The sequence below is a fragment of the Neovison vison genome, chromosome 8 (assembly GCF_020171115.1).
Source record: "Neovison vison isolate M4711 chromosome 8, ASM_NN_V1, whole genome shotgun sequence".
NCBI lineage: Eukaryota > Metazoa > Chordata > Mammalia > Carnivora > Mustelidae > Neogale > Neogale vison.
The window spans coordinates 12,139,792-12,155,708 of record NC_058098.1 but is presented as its reverse complement, the minus strand read 5'-3'; the positions used below and the strand labels follow the sequence as shown (position 1 = coordinate 12,155,708).

The window sequence follows — 15,917 nt, the reverse complement described above, 5'->3', positions numbered from 1 at the left end:
CCTGGTAAGCACCCGGTCTATGCCAGCCGTCCTCAGTCTGTCGTCTGACAACACGTGCTGGCTGGGACAGCCACCGGGCCACCTGCCAGCGCGTTGTTCAGAGCACGCGGAGCAGAAAACCAACTCTAGCACGTCCCCTCTCCATTCACGTCATTTCTGTCCCCGCCTGGAAACCAACAGCCTCTTTTCTGGAGGACACGTCCTAAGGGTCCCGCAGACCAGACGTTCTGCGATGTCAGGCCCCTGAGGGTTCACAAAGCACCTGCCATGTTCTGGGGACACAGCAAAGGGGAAGCAAGGAAGGGGGAGACGGAGCCCTCTCTCCGACAAAGGAGGCATTCCCACAGAGGAAGGGGAAGGAGAGTGTGACCTGAAGAGTTGAAAAAAAACAGAGGTGAGAGCAGGTGCCCCATCCTGCAGGAGCGTCCGAGGCCACCGCTGCTCTCCACAAAGGAAAGAGCCGGAGCTGGCACTGGGTGTCAGAGCAGCTGTGGGCAAGGTGTCAGCGCTCAGCCCGAGAGGCAGGAGGGAGGGTGGGCACTGCGGCCAGGGCCACAGTGAGAACGCTGACTTCCTGTGCCTTCACAGCAAGCTGGTGACAATCAATGCCAGATCCCTGGCAGATAAGGAGCTCATTTCGTAACAGCGGAGTCAGAGAAGAACTCCAGAGGCATGACCCAAAGTATTCAATGGAAATGGCAAACGATGTGAAGGGGCAAATCTCAACACGAAGCCACCCCCGCTCCCCTGGTCCAGCCAGCTGCCACCGGGACCCCTGAAGTCAACTCCCTGGACCCCACCCCCACTCCCCACTCCTAGTCCATTCTCCACACACAGCCAGAGGGATCCTGTCAGAATGAGGTGAGACCCTGTCCCTCCCCTGCTTAGAACTCTCCTGAGGCACTTACAACACTCAGAGAAGACAAACAGCCCACAGTGGCCCACAAGGACCTGCCTAATGTGGCCTCACCACCTCTCTGGCCTCACTCCCCCACTCCCTCAGATCGTCCTCTGGCCACCTCACTGTTCCTCAGATACACTCCTGCCACAGGGCCTTTGCACTGGCCCTTCCCTCTATCTGGCAGACTCTTCCCCCAGGTATTCGTAGGCCCCCTTCCTCACCTCCTCCAGGTGTTTGCTCAAATGTCACCCTCTTAGTCCCTCATTCTGGCCCTTACCAACCCTCTTGGTCTGAGATATTTTCCCCACAGAACCCTTGCTAGCTCTGCAAGTATATTCATTTCCTATCCATCCCTCTGCTGTCTCCCCCAGCAGAATGCCAGTCCCACAGAGGCAGGGCTCTGGGCCATTTTGTTCACTTTTTATCTCCAGCACCTGGGACCATACCTTACACATAACAGTTACTCGACAATCCTTGATGAGTAAATAAAACGGCCTCCCAACGCCTGACCCTGTGGCACTGACCATAACTCTGCTGGAGGGATTCAGGAAGACACACGGGGACTTGCTAAGAAAAGAACATCTCACTACGGGTTGCACTGCTTCCCGGGGCTCCCTCCCCCACCACTCACCACACAGAAAGGCTTTCATGGGCCACCTAACACCCTCTGGAGAGCTCCAAGTGGTCCATGTCCCCACTTCGGGGAACATGCCACTCCCCAGCCATCCCCTTCCACCAAGACTTGATGCCAACACCTCCCTGGTGATGGACCACTGTCCATCCCCCGGGGTGCCACACCCCCAGTGGCCAGGGAGACAGTGGGAACAACTGATTGGCAAGGTGTCCATACTGAGCGAGGGTGAGAGCTGTATCACCCGCAGACAGATTTGGGAAGTGCATGACACATAGGAATCCCTGCGGGGCCCCAAGGCTATACCCTGAGCAGCCACTCTGCAGACAGCGCCGTGCCACAAGCCCGCTCAAGCAGCTGTCCCCAGGAGACGGCTTCCAGGACATGCCCTGTTTTACCCCAGCAACGCTTGACAAGTTCTGAACCAAGCTGACATTTGGAAATCAGGTACTATCAGGGACCTGAACGTCCCAATTTCTGGATTTAGGAATGGTGGGTCACACCAGGGTGGCATTTTCCATAGTCATTCAGTGAGTCAATGGGGGGGGGCACCTACTATATGCCAGGCTCATTCTAGGTGAATAGCAACAAGCAGAACAGGCCCAGACCTTGGCCCTGGCTGAGCTGGCAGCCTAATGAGGATTCAGAAAATCAATCTGTGCACCATGAGTTAGAAAACAGAATGTGACCGTGAAGGAAAAATAAAAACAGGGTGGGGGACAGAGAATGGCAGAGGCACTTGTGCTACAGCTGGGTGGTCAGGCAAGGCCTCTCTGAGGGACAACTGAGCAACAGAGCCCTGACAATATTAGAGAGTGAGCCTCGGGGTATCTACCGTAATGATGTCCCAGAAGAAGGAGCAAGTGCAAAGGCCCTAGGGCAGGAACATGTTTGTTGTGTTCAGAGAATGGCAAGGGGACAAGTGGGCTGGAGCAGAGCCAGAGGCGTGGGAGAAGAAGCAGGGGAGGGCAGAAAATAAAACATAACTTCAATGTGCAGCACCTTACAGGTGACAATGATGGGGAATCTGGATTTCTCTTTTTTTTTTTTTTTAAGATTTTATTTATTTATTTGACAGAGAGAGATCACAAGCAGGCAGAGAGGCAGGCAGAGAGAGAGGCGGAAGCAGGCTCCCTGCTGAGCAGAGAGTCCAATGCGGGGCTTGATCCCACGACCCTGAGATCATGACCTGAGCCGAAGGGAGCGGCTTAACCCACTGAGCCACCCAGGCGCCCTGGGAATCTGGATTTCAATCTGAGTGGCAGGGAGCCGCTGGACAGTTTTGAGTGAGGAAGTGACAAGAACTGGCTTGGGCTTAGCTGCTGGGTTGAGAAGAGACCGTGGAGGACAAGGGCAGAGACAGGAAGACCCAGCGGGGGCTGTAGCAAGGGCCTGGCAGCATGATGGAGAGAAGGAGCTAGAAAGTCTAGACTCAAGATAGAACCGAAGCCAGAGCCAACAGGACCTCCTAAGAGACTAGATGTAGGCTGAGCCAAAGACAGCTCAAGTTTGGCCTGAGCCATCAGAAAGGAAAGGCCATGTATGGAAATGGGGACAAGGGGGTGACAGGGAGGGAAGACCGGTCTGGGGAGAGAGGAGAGCCAAGCATTCGGTTTTGGACCTGTTAGGCAGGAGATGCCTATCTGACATCAAAGTGGGGAAGCTGAGTGGGCAGGAGAACAAGCCTGGAGCTTAGGAGACAGGTCCAGGCTGCAGGTCGGACACAAAGACACGGCTTAAAGTCACTGGAGTGTCCACAAGAATCTGGCACACAGCTGTTCATAGCAGCGTTATTCCTAATAGCCGGAAAGTGGAAAGAATCCAAACATTCGTCAAGGAATGAATGGGTAAACAAAATGTGATTCCATACAATGGAATATTATGCAGCCATAAAAAGGAACGAAGCTCTGATCTGGGCTACCATGTGGGTGAGCCTGGAAAACTGCGCTAAACGAAAGAAGCCAGACACTGAAGGTTACATCTTAGATGATCCTGTCTGTGTAGAAGGTCCTGAGCCCCAGGGACAGGAAGTGGATGAGTAACTACCAGAGGCTGGGGCAGGAGGGAAAAGCCCGGGGACTCCTGATGGGTCTGGACTTTCTCCTGATGGTGATGAAGATATTCTAAAATTATTATGATGAGGGTTGCACAACTTCTGAATACACACACACACACACACACACACACACATTTTTTTAAAGGTCACAAGACAGCTGAGTCCACTCTGGGAGCAAATCTAGAGACAAAAGGCCCCAGAACTAAGCCCTGGGTCCACCTGTGCTTAGAGGCCCAGAAGGTGTGGAGCCAGCAAAGGAGACAGCAGGGAAGTGGCCACAGGTGCAGGAAGCAAAGGAGAACAGAGGGGCTGGGGTGGCAGCTGCCCCCTCTGGACAGATGTGCCCATCCAGTTTGCCTCCACCTGCCTCAACGGGCTTCCATTAGGTACCAGGCCCTCGTGGGGCCCCGTCTGCCTGGAGCTTGAAGGGCAGAGGCTATCCCCGGCGCCACTGTGGGTCCTGAGCCACACCATGAGCTGGGGCACAGTGAGTGGCCCGATGAGATCTGTGCATCACCAGAAAACAACCCAAAGGGACAGTGACAGTCAGCCTCCCTTCAGGCACCTGTCATTTGAGCACCAGGGGCATGACCTCAAGCCTGAATCATTTCCCTGGAAACGTTGACGGAAAACTCAACAAAGCCTAAAAATGCCGACTGTCTATCCTGAGCCTGGGCCGGAGGCTGAGAGAGAATGTTCTGGCTATTCTTAGGCAATGTTCAAGTTCAGCTTTTTGGGGCCGTTCCCAATGAGGCTTTCATTCCGGCCTCTGCTCTCTTCCTACCCGGGCTCCCTGATCCCGATCGCCTGCTGGATTCGGAGTTCAGCTCAAACAAGGGGGCTCAGAGGGCCACGGGAACATCTGCAAGGGCGTCAGAGATGCGGAGGCCAGAGGTGGAGACACTTGAGGGACTGGGCACATGGGATCGTCTTTTAGAATCCTCTGGAAAACGTGACAGGAAGGAGGAACTCAGGAGGCACATAAAGAACTGCCCTCAGTCCCAGCTGTGCTCTGATGCAAATGTTCCAGCTGTGGGTGCCAAAGGCCAGGACACTGAGAGAGCCCATCAGGCGGGGAGCATGGCACGTCCCCAGAGAACTCGAAGGCCCTGCTGGCGGGTCCCCCCGGTGCTATCAGAGCTCCAGATAAACACAGCTGGAGACTGAGGAAACAGAGCGAGTAAACAGCCATTTGGTCAGGAGACAAGGCCACAGCCTGGCTTCATCATCGTTTCCTGTGGGCAGTCACTCCCCCTCGGGTTGCCAGCCGGTGCCGTTCCTCCCTGTCTGCTCTCCTGGGAATCCAGAGCCCGAGAGTCCCACCAGGCCAAACGGAAGCCCCTGGGCCTAAGCGGGCCTCAGAAATGCCTGAGCCTGCCGTTGTGAGCTTTGAGTCCACACACACACACACACACACACACACACACACACACACACACACAGGTCTGGCTTTGCTGGTTGTTAAAATACGTCATGGAAACTACCACTCCAAGCAACTGTTGAGACCCTGGACTTTTCTGAGATCCAGAAACCAAAAGGTTAACACCTAGGGGGCCTTGGCTGGGCACTGGGGCTGGAGCTGGCATTTCTTCTAAGGGGTCAGACGCTCCAGGTTTGAAACCCCGGGCAGAAAAGAACGGAGCAGCCACTAAGCCACAAAACACAAGGCCACCGACTGTCCCAGACCCCCACCTAGAGAATGGAGAGGGTCCCAAAACCCAAGGACTTTGGCAGCCTGACTCCCCAAAGTGCTCAAACAGCAGCACGGCCTAGTGCTCAGAAGGCGGGTCTCTAGAATGGGCTCAAATCACGGCTCCCACTACTTCACCGTGAAGAGGCCCCTTCCTCTGTGCCTCAATCTCTCCAGTGGGGCTAATCACAGTGCCTCCCTCATCACGTCGTTCTCTGAATTAAGCGGGAAATGCTCAACCGTCCTAACAGCCCTGTCTGTAACAACACAAACCCTGTACCACAGCTGAGTAACTGAGGCCGGGGAAGGTGACTCGCCCAAGGTCAGGCGGCCAGTACATGGCGGAGCTAGAGTTCAAACTCAAGCTGCCTCTGGCTATAAAGCCTGGCACTAATCCAGGGGTCAACAGACTTTTTCTGTAAACGGCCAAATAGTAAATATTTTAGGCTTTGTTGGCTACATCCGGTCTCTGTCACATATTCTTCCTTGTTTTTTGGGTTTTCTTTTCTTTTTAAACAAGGCTTTAAAAAATGTAACCATCGTTCTCAGCTCATGTGTTGTACAAAAACAGGCCACAGGCTAGGTCTGGCTCACGGGCCACCACTTTGCCAACCCCTGCCCTAAACCACCACAGAGTACTACCTCTTAAAGGCTGGCAACCGACTTGAGTTTGGAGAACACACCGAACGGATCAAACAAAGCAGATCTATAGGTCCAATTCAATCCACAGGCTAGCAACTTGCAAGTTCTAGGAGCTTTTCCTGTACCAAGGTAAAGAGCCAGCTACACGCAGCATTTCAAACATTTGAGGGTCAAAGCAACTACGAGAACCACCACAGACGGTCCTCTTGAGATCCCGGGGACAAACAAACAGCAGCAGGTAGAGGAGGGCCAGAGAGAACTTCGTCCCACCAAATGTGGCTGCACACATTACAGGCCTGTGGTCATGGACAGGGCTGATGGCCCCAGAGAGGGTCTGATCCAGCTCACAGACTCAAGGGTCACCCACCTTGTCCAGCAGAAAGTCAAGTTCAAGAGTGCCCTAGTAATCCTCCCCCCGCCCCCCGCTGCCTTCCAGTTCATGCAGCAGATGCATGTGGTCCCATGCATGAGAGACAGGTGCAGGAATGAGACGCCACCAGCCACATTAATCCCCCAACAGGGACCCTAAGGAACAGCTGTCAGATGCAAGGTCTTCGGGATGGAGCCAGGGGATGCTTGGGCCAATAAGCTGCCATTTCCAAGCACTGAAAACCCTGGGCAGAGAGCAGCGGCAGTGGCAGAGCCATCCCCCCAGAAGAGGATCTATCTGCCCAGGCACCGACTCTGAAGCTGAGAACTATGAGTTCTTGGGCTGCCACACAAGCAGCAAACCTTCCCCCAGTCGGTCCCTCCGAGACCAAATCAAAGATAAAGATGGCAGGTGGCTGGTTATTTGCACTGGGCCCAGTCAGCAGCCCCCAGCCTCTTCCACAAACGGCTGGGACTGTGATGGGGAGGTCCTACATCCCCCACCCATGGGCCTGTGGCCGACAGAATCATGTGAGGCTTGGAGGTCGGAGCTCATACCGTAAGTCGGCACCCTTTAGAGTTCATCTGCTCAGCGTGATTGGATCACGCAGGGAGCACTTGATCCTGGTATCAGCCCATTAGAACATAACACCACCCAGCGCACCGCCCTAGACTACATCTCAACCGAGCAGAGCCCCGCACTGCCCAGTGCCTCGCCTCTGGGGTTAAGTGTGAGTCTAAGCACGTGGGAGATGGGTAAATGGCACAAGCAAAGGCTTCATGTAATTGGTCCAAATTGGTCCCGTGACTCGGGCCCAAACTATTCAGAACATCACATTCTTCTGGCCACAGACAGACAAAGCCTGAGTGACTCTCGGGCCTTGAGTCGGAGCTACTAGAAGAGAGGTTCAAGGCTTTCCCGCTGCCCTTGAACCTGACGAGGTATGCGGCCAGAGGACCGCAGCCATCTGCTACCATATACGAATATAAAGCAGAACTGAACCCAAAGAGGCAGGGTCCTGGTAGGCTCCAGCCTGGCCCAAAGCCAGCACGGTCCCTGCACGTCTCCGCCGCTTAACTACCAAGTTTTGCTTTTTGCGTAAGCCACTCAGAGCTGGGCTTTCAGTTCCTCAAATCCAGGGAAAGGAGCCGGGTGACTGTCTCACCTTGAGAAGGAGCGGGTATTTGCAGATCCTCTGAATCGGAGACAGCAGGTAGCCCTCCAGAGGAATGTCCGTGGTCTTCCGGCCTCCCAGGAGCATGCAGCTCTGCAAAGGGACAGAGGACCTTCATTAAAACCCACCAGGGACGGCAGAGGCATTTGGCCACCTTGAAATAAGTAGGGGAAGCACTCTCAAAACACAACTGCAGACCTTAAAGGCAATTTAGCAACACCGAGAGGAGATGGAAATATGCATCATCTGTCACCCAGCACAAAGCCTAGATCAGGGCCCAGCAACCTGTCCCGCCCACCCCACCCCCACCTCCTGGGCCAAATCCCACCGCTCCCAGTTGCAGCAAGCAGGGTCTCACTAGAACACGGCCACATCCTTCGTTTACGTACCTGCACGAGCTTGCTTCAGAGCAAGTGTGGCACAGATGAGCAGTTTAACAGACAGCCAACACCTGAACTGTCCACCACTATCTGGCTTTTTACAAAAAAAGTGTGCTAAGCAATGTCTACAATAGCCAAACTATGGAAAGAACCTAGATGTTCATCAACAGATGAATGGATAAAGAAGATGTGGTATATATACACAATGGAATACTATGCAGCCATCAAAAGAAATGAAATCTTGCCATTTGCGACGACATGGATGGAACTAGAGGGCATCATGCTTAGCGAAATAAGTCAAGCGGAGAAAGACAACTATCATATGATCTCCCTGATATGGGGAAGTGGAGATGCAACATGGGGGGTTAAGGGGGTAGGAGAAGAATAAATTAAACAAGATGGGATTGGGAGGGAGACAAACCATAAGTGACTCTTAATCTCACAAAACAAACTGAGTGTTGCTGGGGGGAGGGGGGTCTGGGAGAAGGGGGGGTGGGGTTATGGACATTGGGGAGGGTATGTGCTTTGGTGAGTGCTGTGAAGTGTGTAAATCTGGCGATTCACAGACCTGTGCCCCTGGGGATAAAAATATATGTTTATAAAAAATAAAAAATTTTTTTAAAAAATAGTGTGCTAAGTCCTGGTCTGTAGGAACTACAGGAACTTCCAGAGACACACACCAGGGGACAGGAACAGGGACATTCAGACCTGCCTCGTGTGGGACAGCACAAAATGGAAAGTAACCTAAACAGCCACCAAATGAAGGATGGAAAAACGTGCCTGTTAGGCGTGACAGTGCCACAGTCCATGGTGTGGGAAACGGGGGGTCGGGCACCACACGGAGCAGCACAGACTAAAGGATGTGGCTGCTGTGAACCCATTCATACAAAGCTTTTAAAAACACACACAACCAAACTAGGCATTGTTTGTGGGGAACCATCTGTCGTCAAATACAAAGACACGGATGGAGGAAAAATAAACCAAATTCTGACAGGGGCTGGTTACCTCTGTAGAGGGAGGGTAATAGGATTTGGAAAGTGAACTGAGTCCTCACCGACCCCCCCCACCCTGTGACCTCCTTGCCATCCTGTCCCAGGCTTACTATGTGCCCACGACACACGTGCGTGCTCACATGCACACAGGAAGGAAGAAGGGACGCGCTAAGGAAAGAGCAACCTGCCAGCCCACCCCACAGTCCCCGTCTTCCTCCTCGACACCGCGCGGGCAGAGCTAATGACACAGAAACTCCCACAGCAAAGAATTCTCATCCCATCACTCATTTATTCCCTCATTCATTTGTTCCGTGAATATATACTGTGTGCGGACTATGGGCTAGGCACGGTTCCAAGCGCTGGGGCACCTGCCCAACAAGGCAGACACAATCCTTGCTTATGTTCAAGTGAAAGCAAGCCCAGGGAACATATGCCCTGTGGCTACCACGTGCCAGGCCCTGTACCTTGTGCTCCACCATGTAAAGTTCATCTTCACAGCCCCAGGATACGCGGGGACATTATCTCCCTCTTCCAGACGGGAAAGTGGCACACAGAAGCAAAAGGATGGGTCCGAGACCCAGAGTTACTGTCTTGCAGGGAGCTTGGTGGGCCCTCTCCTTGGAGAAACAGAACCCCGGGGAGCCCAGGTCCCTGCTCTAGCAGGAGCTGCACGACCCCCGAGCCCCGCACCTCCCCCGGGCACAGAGGGGGGATCCGAGCAGCAGCAGCTGGGAGATGCCAGGCCCCACACCGCTCACACTCAGGCCTTTGTCCTCCGAGCCAGGGCTCGCCACAAGCTGTCCTGGTGATGTCAGCTCCGGGCAGAGAGAGGGGCGCCTGGGGGTAGGGGAGCACTTTCCAAAAGCCCCAAGGACCCGGCAGGGGAAGGGTCTGGCTCTTTGTCCAGGATCAAGGGGTTTTCACATAAGTGTCAAAGCTGCCAACCACACTTCTCCCCAGACACTCCAAATTCTTGTTTTACTTTGTTTTCATTGGGCCGCGGGGCAGGGGGGTACAAAACGCAAACACACACAGAGCTGCCATTCACTGTCCTAGCAAGATGACGCTCCGGTACGATGGGAAGAACTTTTGAAAATTCTCTCTTTAAATGCTGCTCCTTCACAGGATTGATTGATCACGGGAGCGGTCACACGATGAGTGCATTTAGTGCCTGTCGTTACATCCCGCTGTAAGAAAAGCCTTTTGAGAATCTCAGATCCCTTCCACTGCCTAAAGGTTCCTTCCATTATCTGGCTTCTCTCTTCTGATCTCACTTCCTCCCACTTTCCTCTCAGACTCTCCAATCCAACTACCCTGGCTTTCTTGCTATTCATCAAACACTCTCCTACCTCAGGACCTTGGAACGTACGATTCCTCTCCCTGGAATGATTTCCTCCCAATACTCCTTGCCTCTCTCTCTTACTTTACCAAAGTCTCTGCTTAAATATCACGTAAGACACGGTTTTCTCACCGACCAATTTAAAATAGCAGCCACCACCCTAATTCCCTCCAAACATCCTGCCACCCTTAACTTACTGTATTTCCTCGAAAGGATGTAACACCCCAAGACACGGCAGGTAAGTTTCTCCCACTAAAATGGGTGCTCCATGAGAGCAAGGCCTTTCCTTGCCTCCGTCACTGTTGTACCCCAAGACTTTGAATGAATGAATAAATGAATAAATTACCCCATTTTACAGATAAGAAAACTAAGTCACAGAATGAGGAAGCCCGCATCCTATCTCTCAGCGAGCACACAACATATCCTGACTGGAAAGCCAGATCCCATCTGCTCCCAACGTCTTAACAGCCCATGGAAGACTTGAGACAGCTCTTCTGTCAGCAGCCAAAAGCTGGAGATACCAGCAAGGAGGGAGGAAGATGATGCATGGGCTGGCACCGCCCGTGTCCTCCCCCTGCCTGATCCAGCCCCGTTTAGCTGCTGCTAGGAAGACGGCAGCTGGGCCCACCCGGAAGACGGCAGGAGAGAGAAGAAGGAAGGAAAGAGGAAGTGGGGCCCTTCCCTTCCCACACCCCTGCTCACACCATCCCGGCATTTCCTGCTTCTCAAGACCCAGAGGAGCCCAAGGGGACACCCCCAGGAAGAGGGGCCCTGAGCCAGGAGCCTAGAGCCTGGGCAGCAGGGACTCCAGGACTCGACTCAGCAGGTCAATCACAGAAGCATGGCCGTGCGTGGTTCCATATTACAGGACTTTATCCTTGCTTTTGGCCCTGACTCTTGGACGAATGTAAGTACAAAACTGGAACGGCAAGGACGCAGGTAAGAGTGGCCAACAGCATCAGTGAACGTGAAGACACTCGAGACCCATCTGCCCTTCCTCAGGTGCTCCCCAGAAATGGAACAAGCAACACGAACGCACTAGTGAAGGAGACACACATTCTGAATCCAAGTTCTGGAAATTCTTTGTTGGAGACTGTGCACGAGGGAGATGTGCAGGTAAGAATTTCATCATGCAGGGTGGCCCCCTGGGCACACGCCTAACACTCCTTGTGCTGTGTCAGCTGTTCTTCTCGTTGTGCTTTATTCTCTACGCTCTGCTGGGAAATAAAACCGAGCTTGGGGGTGACAGGGTTGGTCTTTGACGGAAGGAGCAGGGGATCTAGAAGTGAGAGATCAGGATTCAAACCCATGAGATGCTCGCTTTGGGAAGTCACTCCAAATTTTAGAGTTCTCAAAATCACCTGCTGGCAAGGGCCACGCGGTGTCCCCTACTGTATTCTTCCACGGCAAGAGAATTTTCATCTGGGCACCCAGCTGCATGCCCCAGCCTCCCCTGCAACCGGGTGTAGCTCTGTGGCGAGGTCCTAGACATGAGTAGAAGAGATATGGGCAGCTTCCTGTGTGCCCTTAAAAGGAGAAGGGCAGGCCCTCCTTCTACCCCCTTCCTGCACCCCACTACCCAAATGTGGAAGTCGTGAGAGGTCAACTTAGACCACAGAGGTGAGCGCCCAGCCCAAGCCACGGGCCCCAGACACTAGGACTCACATCCCGGCCTCAGGCTGTCTACATCCACGCTGTTACCACAACAGAGTAATAAACATCTACCTTGTTTAAACCACTTTTATTTGGGATGTCAGCAGAGCAGACAAATGTGTATCTTAACTCACACACAATATACAGTGGCTGGTAAAACTTCAAGGAAATCACAGATGAGAACCCTTCTACACAAGCGAAGCTCTCTGCAATTGTCCAGAAGACCGTCGGGGATGTCTGCCGTCTGGCCTGACCAACGGCTCTTCCCAACTTACACACACAAGTGCAAACCCACTGTCCTTTAGGGCTCCACACCCTTAGGGCCTGTGGTATGGGTGGAGTTGACTCCGCCCCCCAGCTCCAGCAGTGGCCAATCAGAGCAACAACCAAACCCTCCACCTACAGCAATTGGTTCAGGGATAAGGTCTTGAGCCAAGCTGAACGAATGAGCATCAGATCCAGGATTTCTGCTGTTATCTACAGAGAAAGAGGAACTTTCTTATCTCAAAGTTGCTCTGCTCTGAGGTGTAAGAGCAGAGCTGCTAGAAGCCTCACTGGCACCACGTGGGGAAGCCTCCCTGGAAATGGAGCCAAGGCAGATAAAAGCAGAACCAAGAAACACATCCCTGATGACATATTTGAACACCTAGATTCTGCTGTGCCTGAAGCCCTCTTGGGTCTCAAACTTCCCAGAAAAGGGAACCCATAAAAAAAATTTTGGGGGGTGTCTGGGTGGCTCAGTGGGTTAAACCTCTGCCTTCGGCTCGGGTCATGATCTCGAGGTCCTGGGATCGAGCCCCACCTCGGGCTCTCTGCTCAGCAGGGAGCCTGCTTCCCCCTCTCTCTCTGCCTGCCTCTCTACCTACTTGTGATCTCTGTCTGTCAAATAAATAAATAAAATCTTTTTTAAAAAATTGGGGGCATAAGCCAATTTTAACTGGGTTTTCATTCCCTTATAATTAAATAATCCTAAGGATACAATCATTACTACCATTTGCTGCCACTCTTATTAGGATCGTTACTTTATATCAGGAGTTGGCAAACGTGGCCCTAGGGCTGGATCCAGCCTGCTGCCTGTTTTGTAAATAAGGTTTTACTGGAACACAGCCATGCCCACTCCTTTGCATATGATCTAGGGGCAAAACAGAGTCGCTGTGACAGAGAGTGCGTGATTCAAAAAGGCAAAAATCTGGCCCTGTATAGAAAACATTTGGTGATCCCAGAGTTACCCCAGCTGTTATGAGCAGCTAACCCAGGCAACACAACACGGGTCGGCGTGAAGCTCTCTTGTACCCAGAGATTCACAAGCCTGGGCTGAGTGGCAGGGAAGGTGACAAGCACACTTACCAAAAGGAAGGCGCGCACAGTGGGGATCTTGTTCAGCTCCACAAGCAACCGCAGGGCCTTCTCATGGTTGCTGCAGTACTCCTCATACACGCAGAACTTGTCCTTCTGCAAGACAAGGGCAGAGTCTGTGGGAGAGAGCCCGTGGTGGGAAAGGAGACGCACTGATAGGCGTCCATGGCTGGGCCAGCCTGGGAGGAGCCCCAGACCCTGGGCGACCACGGAGTAGGAGAGACCTCAGGTAGGGTGCCGTCCACTCACTGTGGGCCTCGCAGCCTCCACTCCTGCCCTGAGTCTGCGCCCAGCAGCCTGAATAACCTTTCAGGAAGCAGCACGGCCCAGGGTCAAGTGCACAAACTCAGAGCCAGAGGCCTGGGCTTGCAATCCTGGCTCTGCATTTAGGTATGAACTCGGACAGGTTCCCTGGCCTTTCTATGCCTCCACCTCCTCATCAGGAAGGTGGAGTTATTCAGTTAATTCATGGGGTTGTTAGAGGGATTAAATGAGTTAAACGTAAGGCTTTGGCATATGCTAAGTGCTCCATAAATGTCCATCCTTTGCATTAAATTGCAAGTCAGGCTGTGTCACCCCCCTGCGGAAAACCCCCCAGTGGTATTCCACTGCACTACAAAAGAAACCCAACACTTGATTATGAATTTCAAGGGCCAGATAATGTGACCCTGTCTTTCTCTGACCTCATCTCACTGGGCTTCCAGCTACTCCTCGTATTTGCCAGCCTATTCCTACCTCAGGGCCTTTGCACTTGCCATACCCTCTACCCAGAACATTTTTCCCCCCGAGCCTGGCTACTCCCCACCTCAGATTCCACCTCCTCAAACAACACCTGGGCGACCCTAGCTAAAGCAGCCAGACAGGTGTAATCTGGAATGATTCAGATTATTTGTTTATCTGTCTATTCAAAAACAGCAGTCAGCTCCCTGAAGGCAGTGACCACAGCTATCTTGTTCACTGAGGTAGCCTCCGATTTTGGTACAGTGGCTGGCACACAGTTGGGCCTCAGTGAACACGTGCTAACCAGCTGGACTTTAAACACCTACTATGTGCAATGCCCTGTATATATGAACCTGAAAAATCTAAAGAAGGTTCAGGAATTTGGGGGGCTGGGGGGAGGGTAGAGCCCTGGTCGCTGCTACACAGCAGTGGCACTCTTGAGGCAAGGGGATAGCTCTGTTGACCTCCAAATGCCCCTAAGCGCGAAGCTGGACTCCGTCCAATCTAGAGGTCACCTGTGGGTCACCAGGTCTCTAACCATCAGTCAGGGCTTCCGGCACTCACAGGAAGCTCTGCAGTGAGCATCCTCAGCTCCAAAAGGCTCACAGAACACCACCTCCCAGCCTGCCAAACCTTAAATAAGGATGTCCTGGGTAAGGCCACGGGACAGGAAGGGCTGAAGGGCTTCCACCTCGGGCTGAGGGTTGGGCGGGAGACCCCAAGAAGCTAAGGAAGGAAGAGGTGGCCTAGCAAAGCCAGCCAGTCATGTTGCTTCTAAACAAAGCCCCTGTCGCCCTGCCGATGGAGTAGCTGCAGGAAAGAGCAAACCAAAGAGGAGGGAGGATGGGTTTCAGAATCAGTAAGCTGCCCCAGCCCGCCCCAACCCAGCTCTTGGGGCAGTGAGTGCACAAGCTGAGCAGATGTGCTCCACAGCGAAGGGCCCACAGCCACAGCCAAAGGCCAACAAGGCTGAGTGTGTGCTAACCCCTTGGTCCCTGCCACACTCTGCCCTCCTGGAATGCGGGGACACTCAGGCATTCCTCACCATGACCTGACAGGTAATGACTATCTCCCCACTGTCATAGGGGAAAACCGAGGCCAAGTCACAGGCCCAAGGGCTCACGCTTGGTGAAGCGGGAGCACCAGGGCTTGACCCCTTGGAGCCCCGTTGCTGATGCGCAGCTCCAGGTCATGGCAAAAGATGGGGACGGGAGGGGAAGGCCAAAGCGGACAAATCTCGAGACACAGATCCACAAACGAAGCTCAGGGGGGGGCTAGAGATAATGGGGACAAGCTTAGAGTGACTCTAGAACTACACCCCCTGGGTCAGAAGCCCAGCCCTGTGCTCCCTGAGTAGTGGAGAGCCCTGGGCAAGATGCTTCACCTCTGTCTGCCTCGGTTCCCTCATCCACAGCACACACCATGTCAGCCCCCCGCTTACTGGAGCGGCTGGTGAGGTAAATGATCCACGGAGAGTGAGGAGATCAGTGCCAGGGACACGTGGACGCTATAAGACATCTCGAAATCCTTAGAAGTCTAGGCTACACACACAACCAATAAACGTGAATCAACAGAGAAAAATACGGAAGCAAACAATGTCACAACTATCCAGGGCAAGCCGCCCGGACACACACTCCGAGGAGCGGCTAAACACTCTATAACATCATAAGACCACGAGCAGCATCTCCAGACACCACGACCCACGTTGGCGCACACACAGGAACACGCGCCGCATCCCCGACGACCTCCTCCCTCGGCCAGTGCCTGCAGATCCATGAGGACAGGGAAGGAGAAGAGGGGACCCCAGTGTCCCCCACACTGCCCAAGCAGACCTCTTTCTATTTCCACTGTCTCCAGTGAGCCCAGGGGACTCCTGAGGCCAGTGAAGACTGGCCAGGACAAGTCTGGACTGCAGAGGTTCACCCAAGCAAGGATAAAAAGATGTGGACGGGGGTCTGCCAGCAACACGGGGAGCCAGGCCTCCGGGGGCGGGCCACGGTGAGGTGGGCTGTG

The 15,917-nt window shown here is 53.5% G+C and overlaps 1 protein-coding gene across 1 annotated transcript in view; it reads right to left on the bottom strand.

Moving 5' to 3' along the window:
• The window catches only part of PREX1 (phosphatidylinositol-3,4,5-trisphosphate dependent Rac exchange factor 1), a 176,068-nt gene that overhangs the window by 78,262 nt on the left and 81,889 nt on the right, over positions 1–15,917 (bottom strand). The window contains exons 4-5 of the mRNA XM_044262880.1: positions 13,176–13,280; positions 7,456–7,557 (exon numbers count right to left, since the gene is read on the bottom strand). Coding sequence (XP_044118815.1) covers positions 7,456–7,557; positions 13,176–13,280 — 207 coding nt within the window. The remainder of the gene's footprint in view (positions 1–7,455; positions 7,558–13,175; positions 13,281–15,917) is intronic.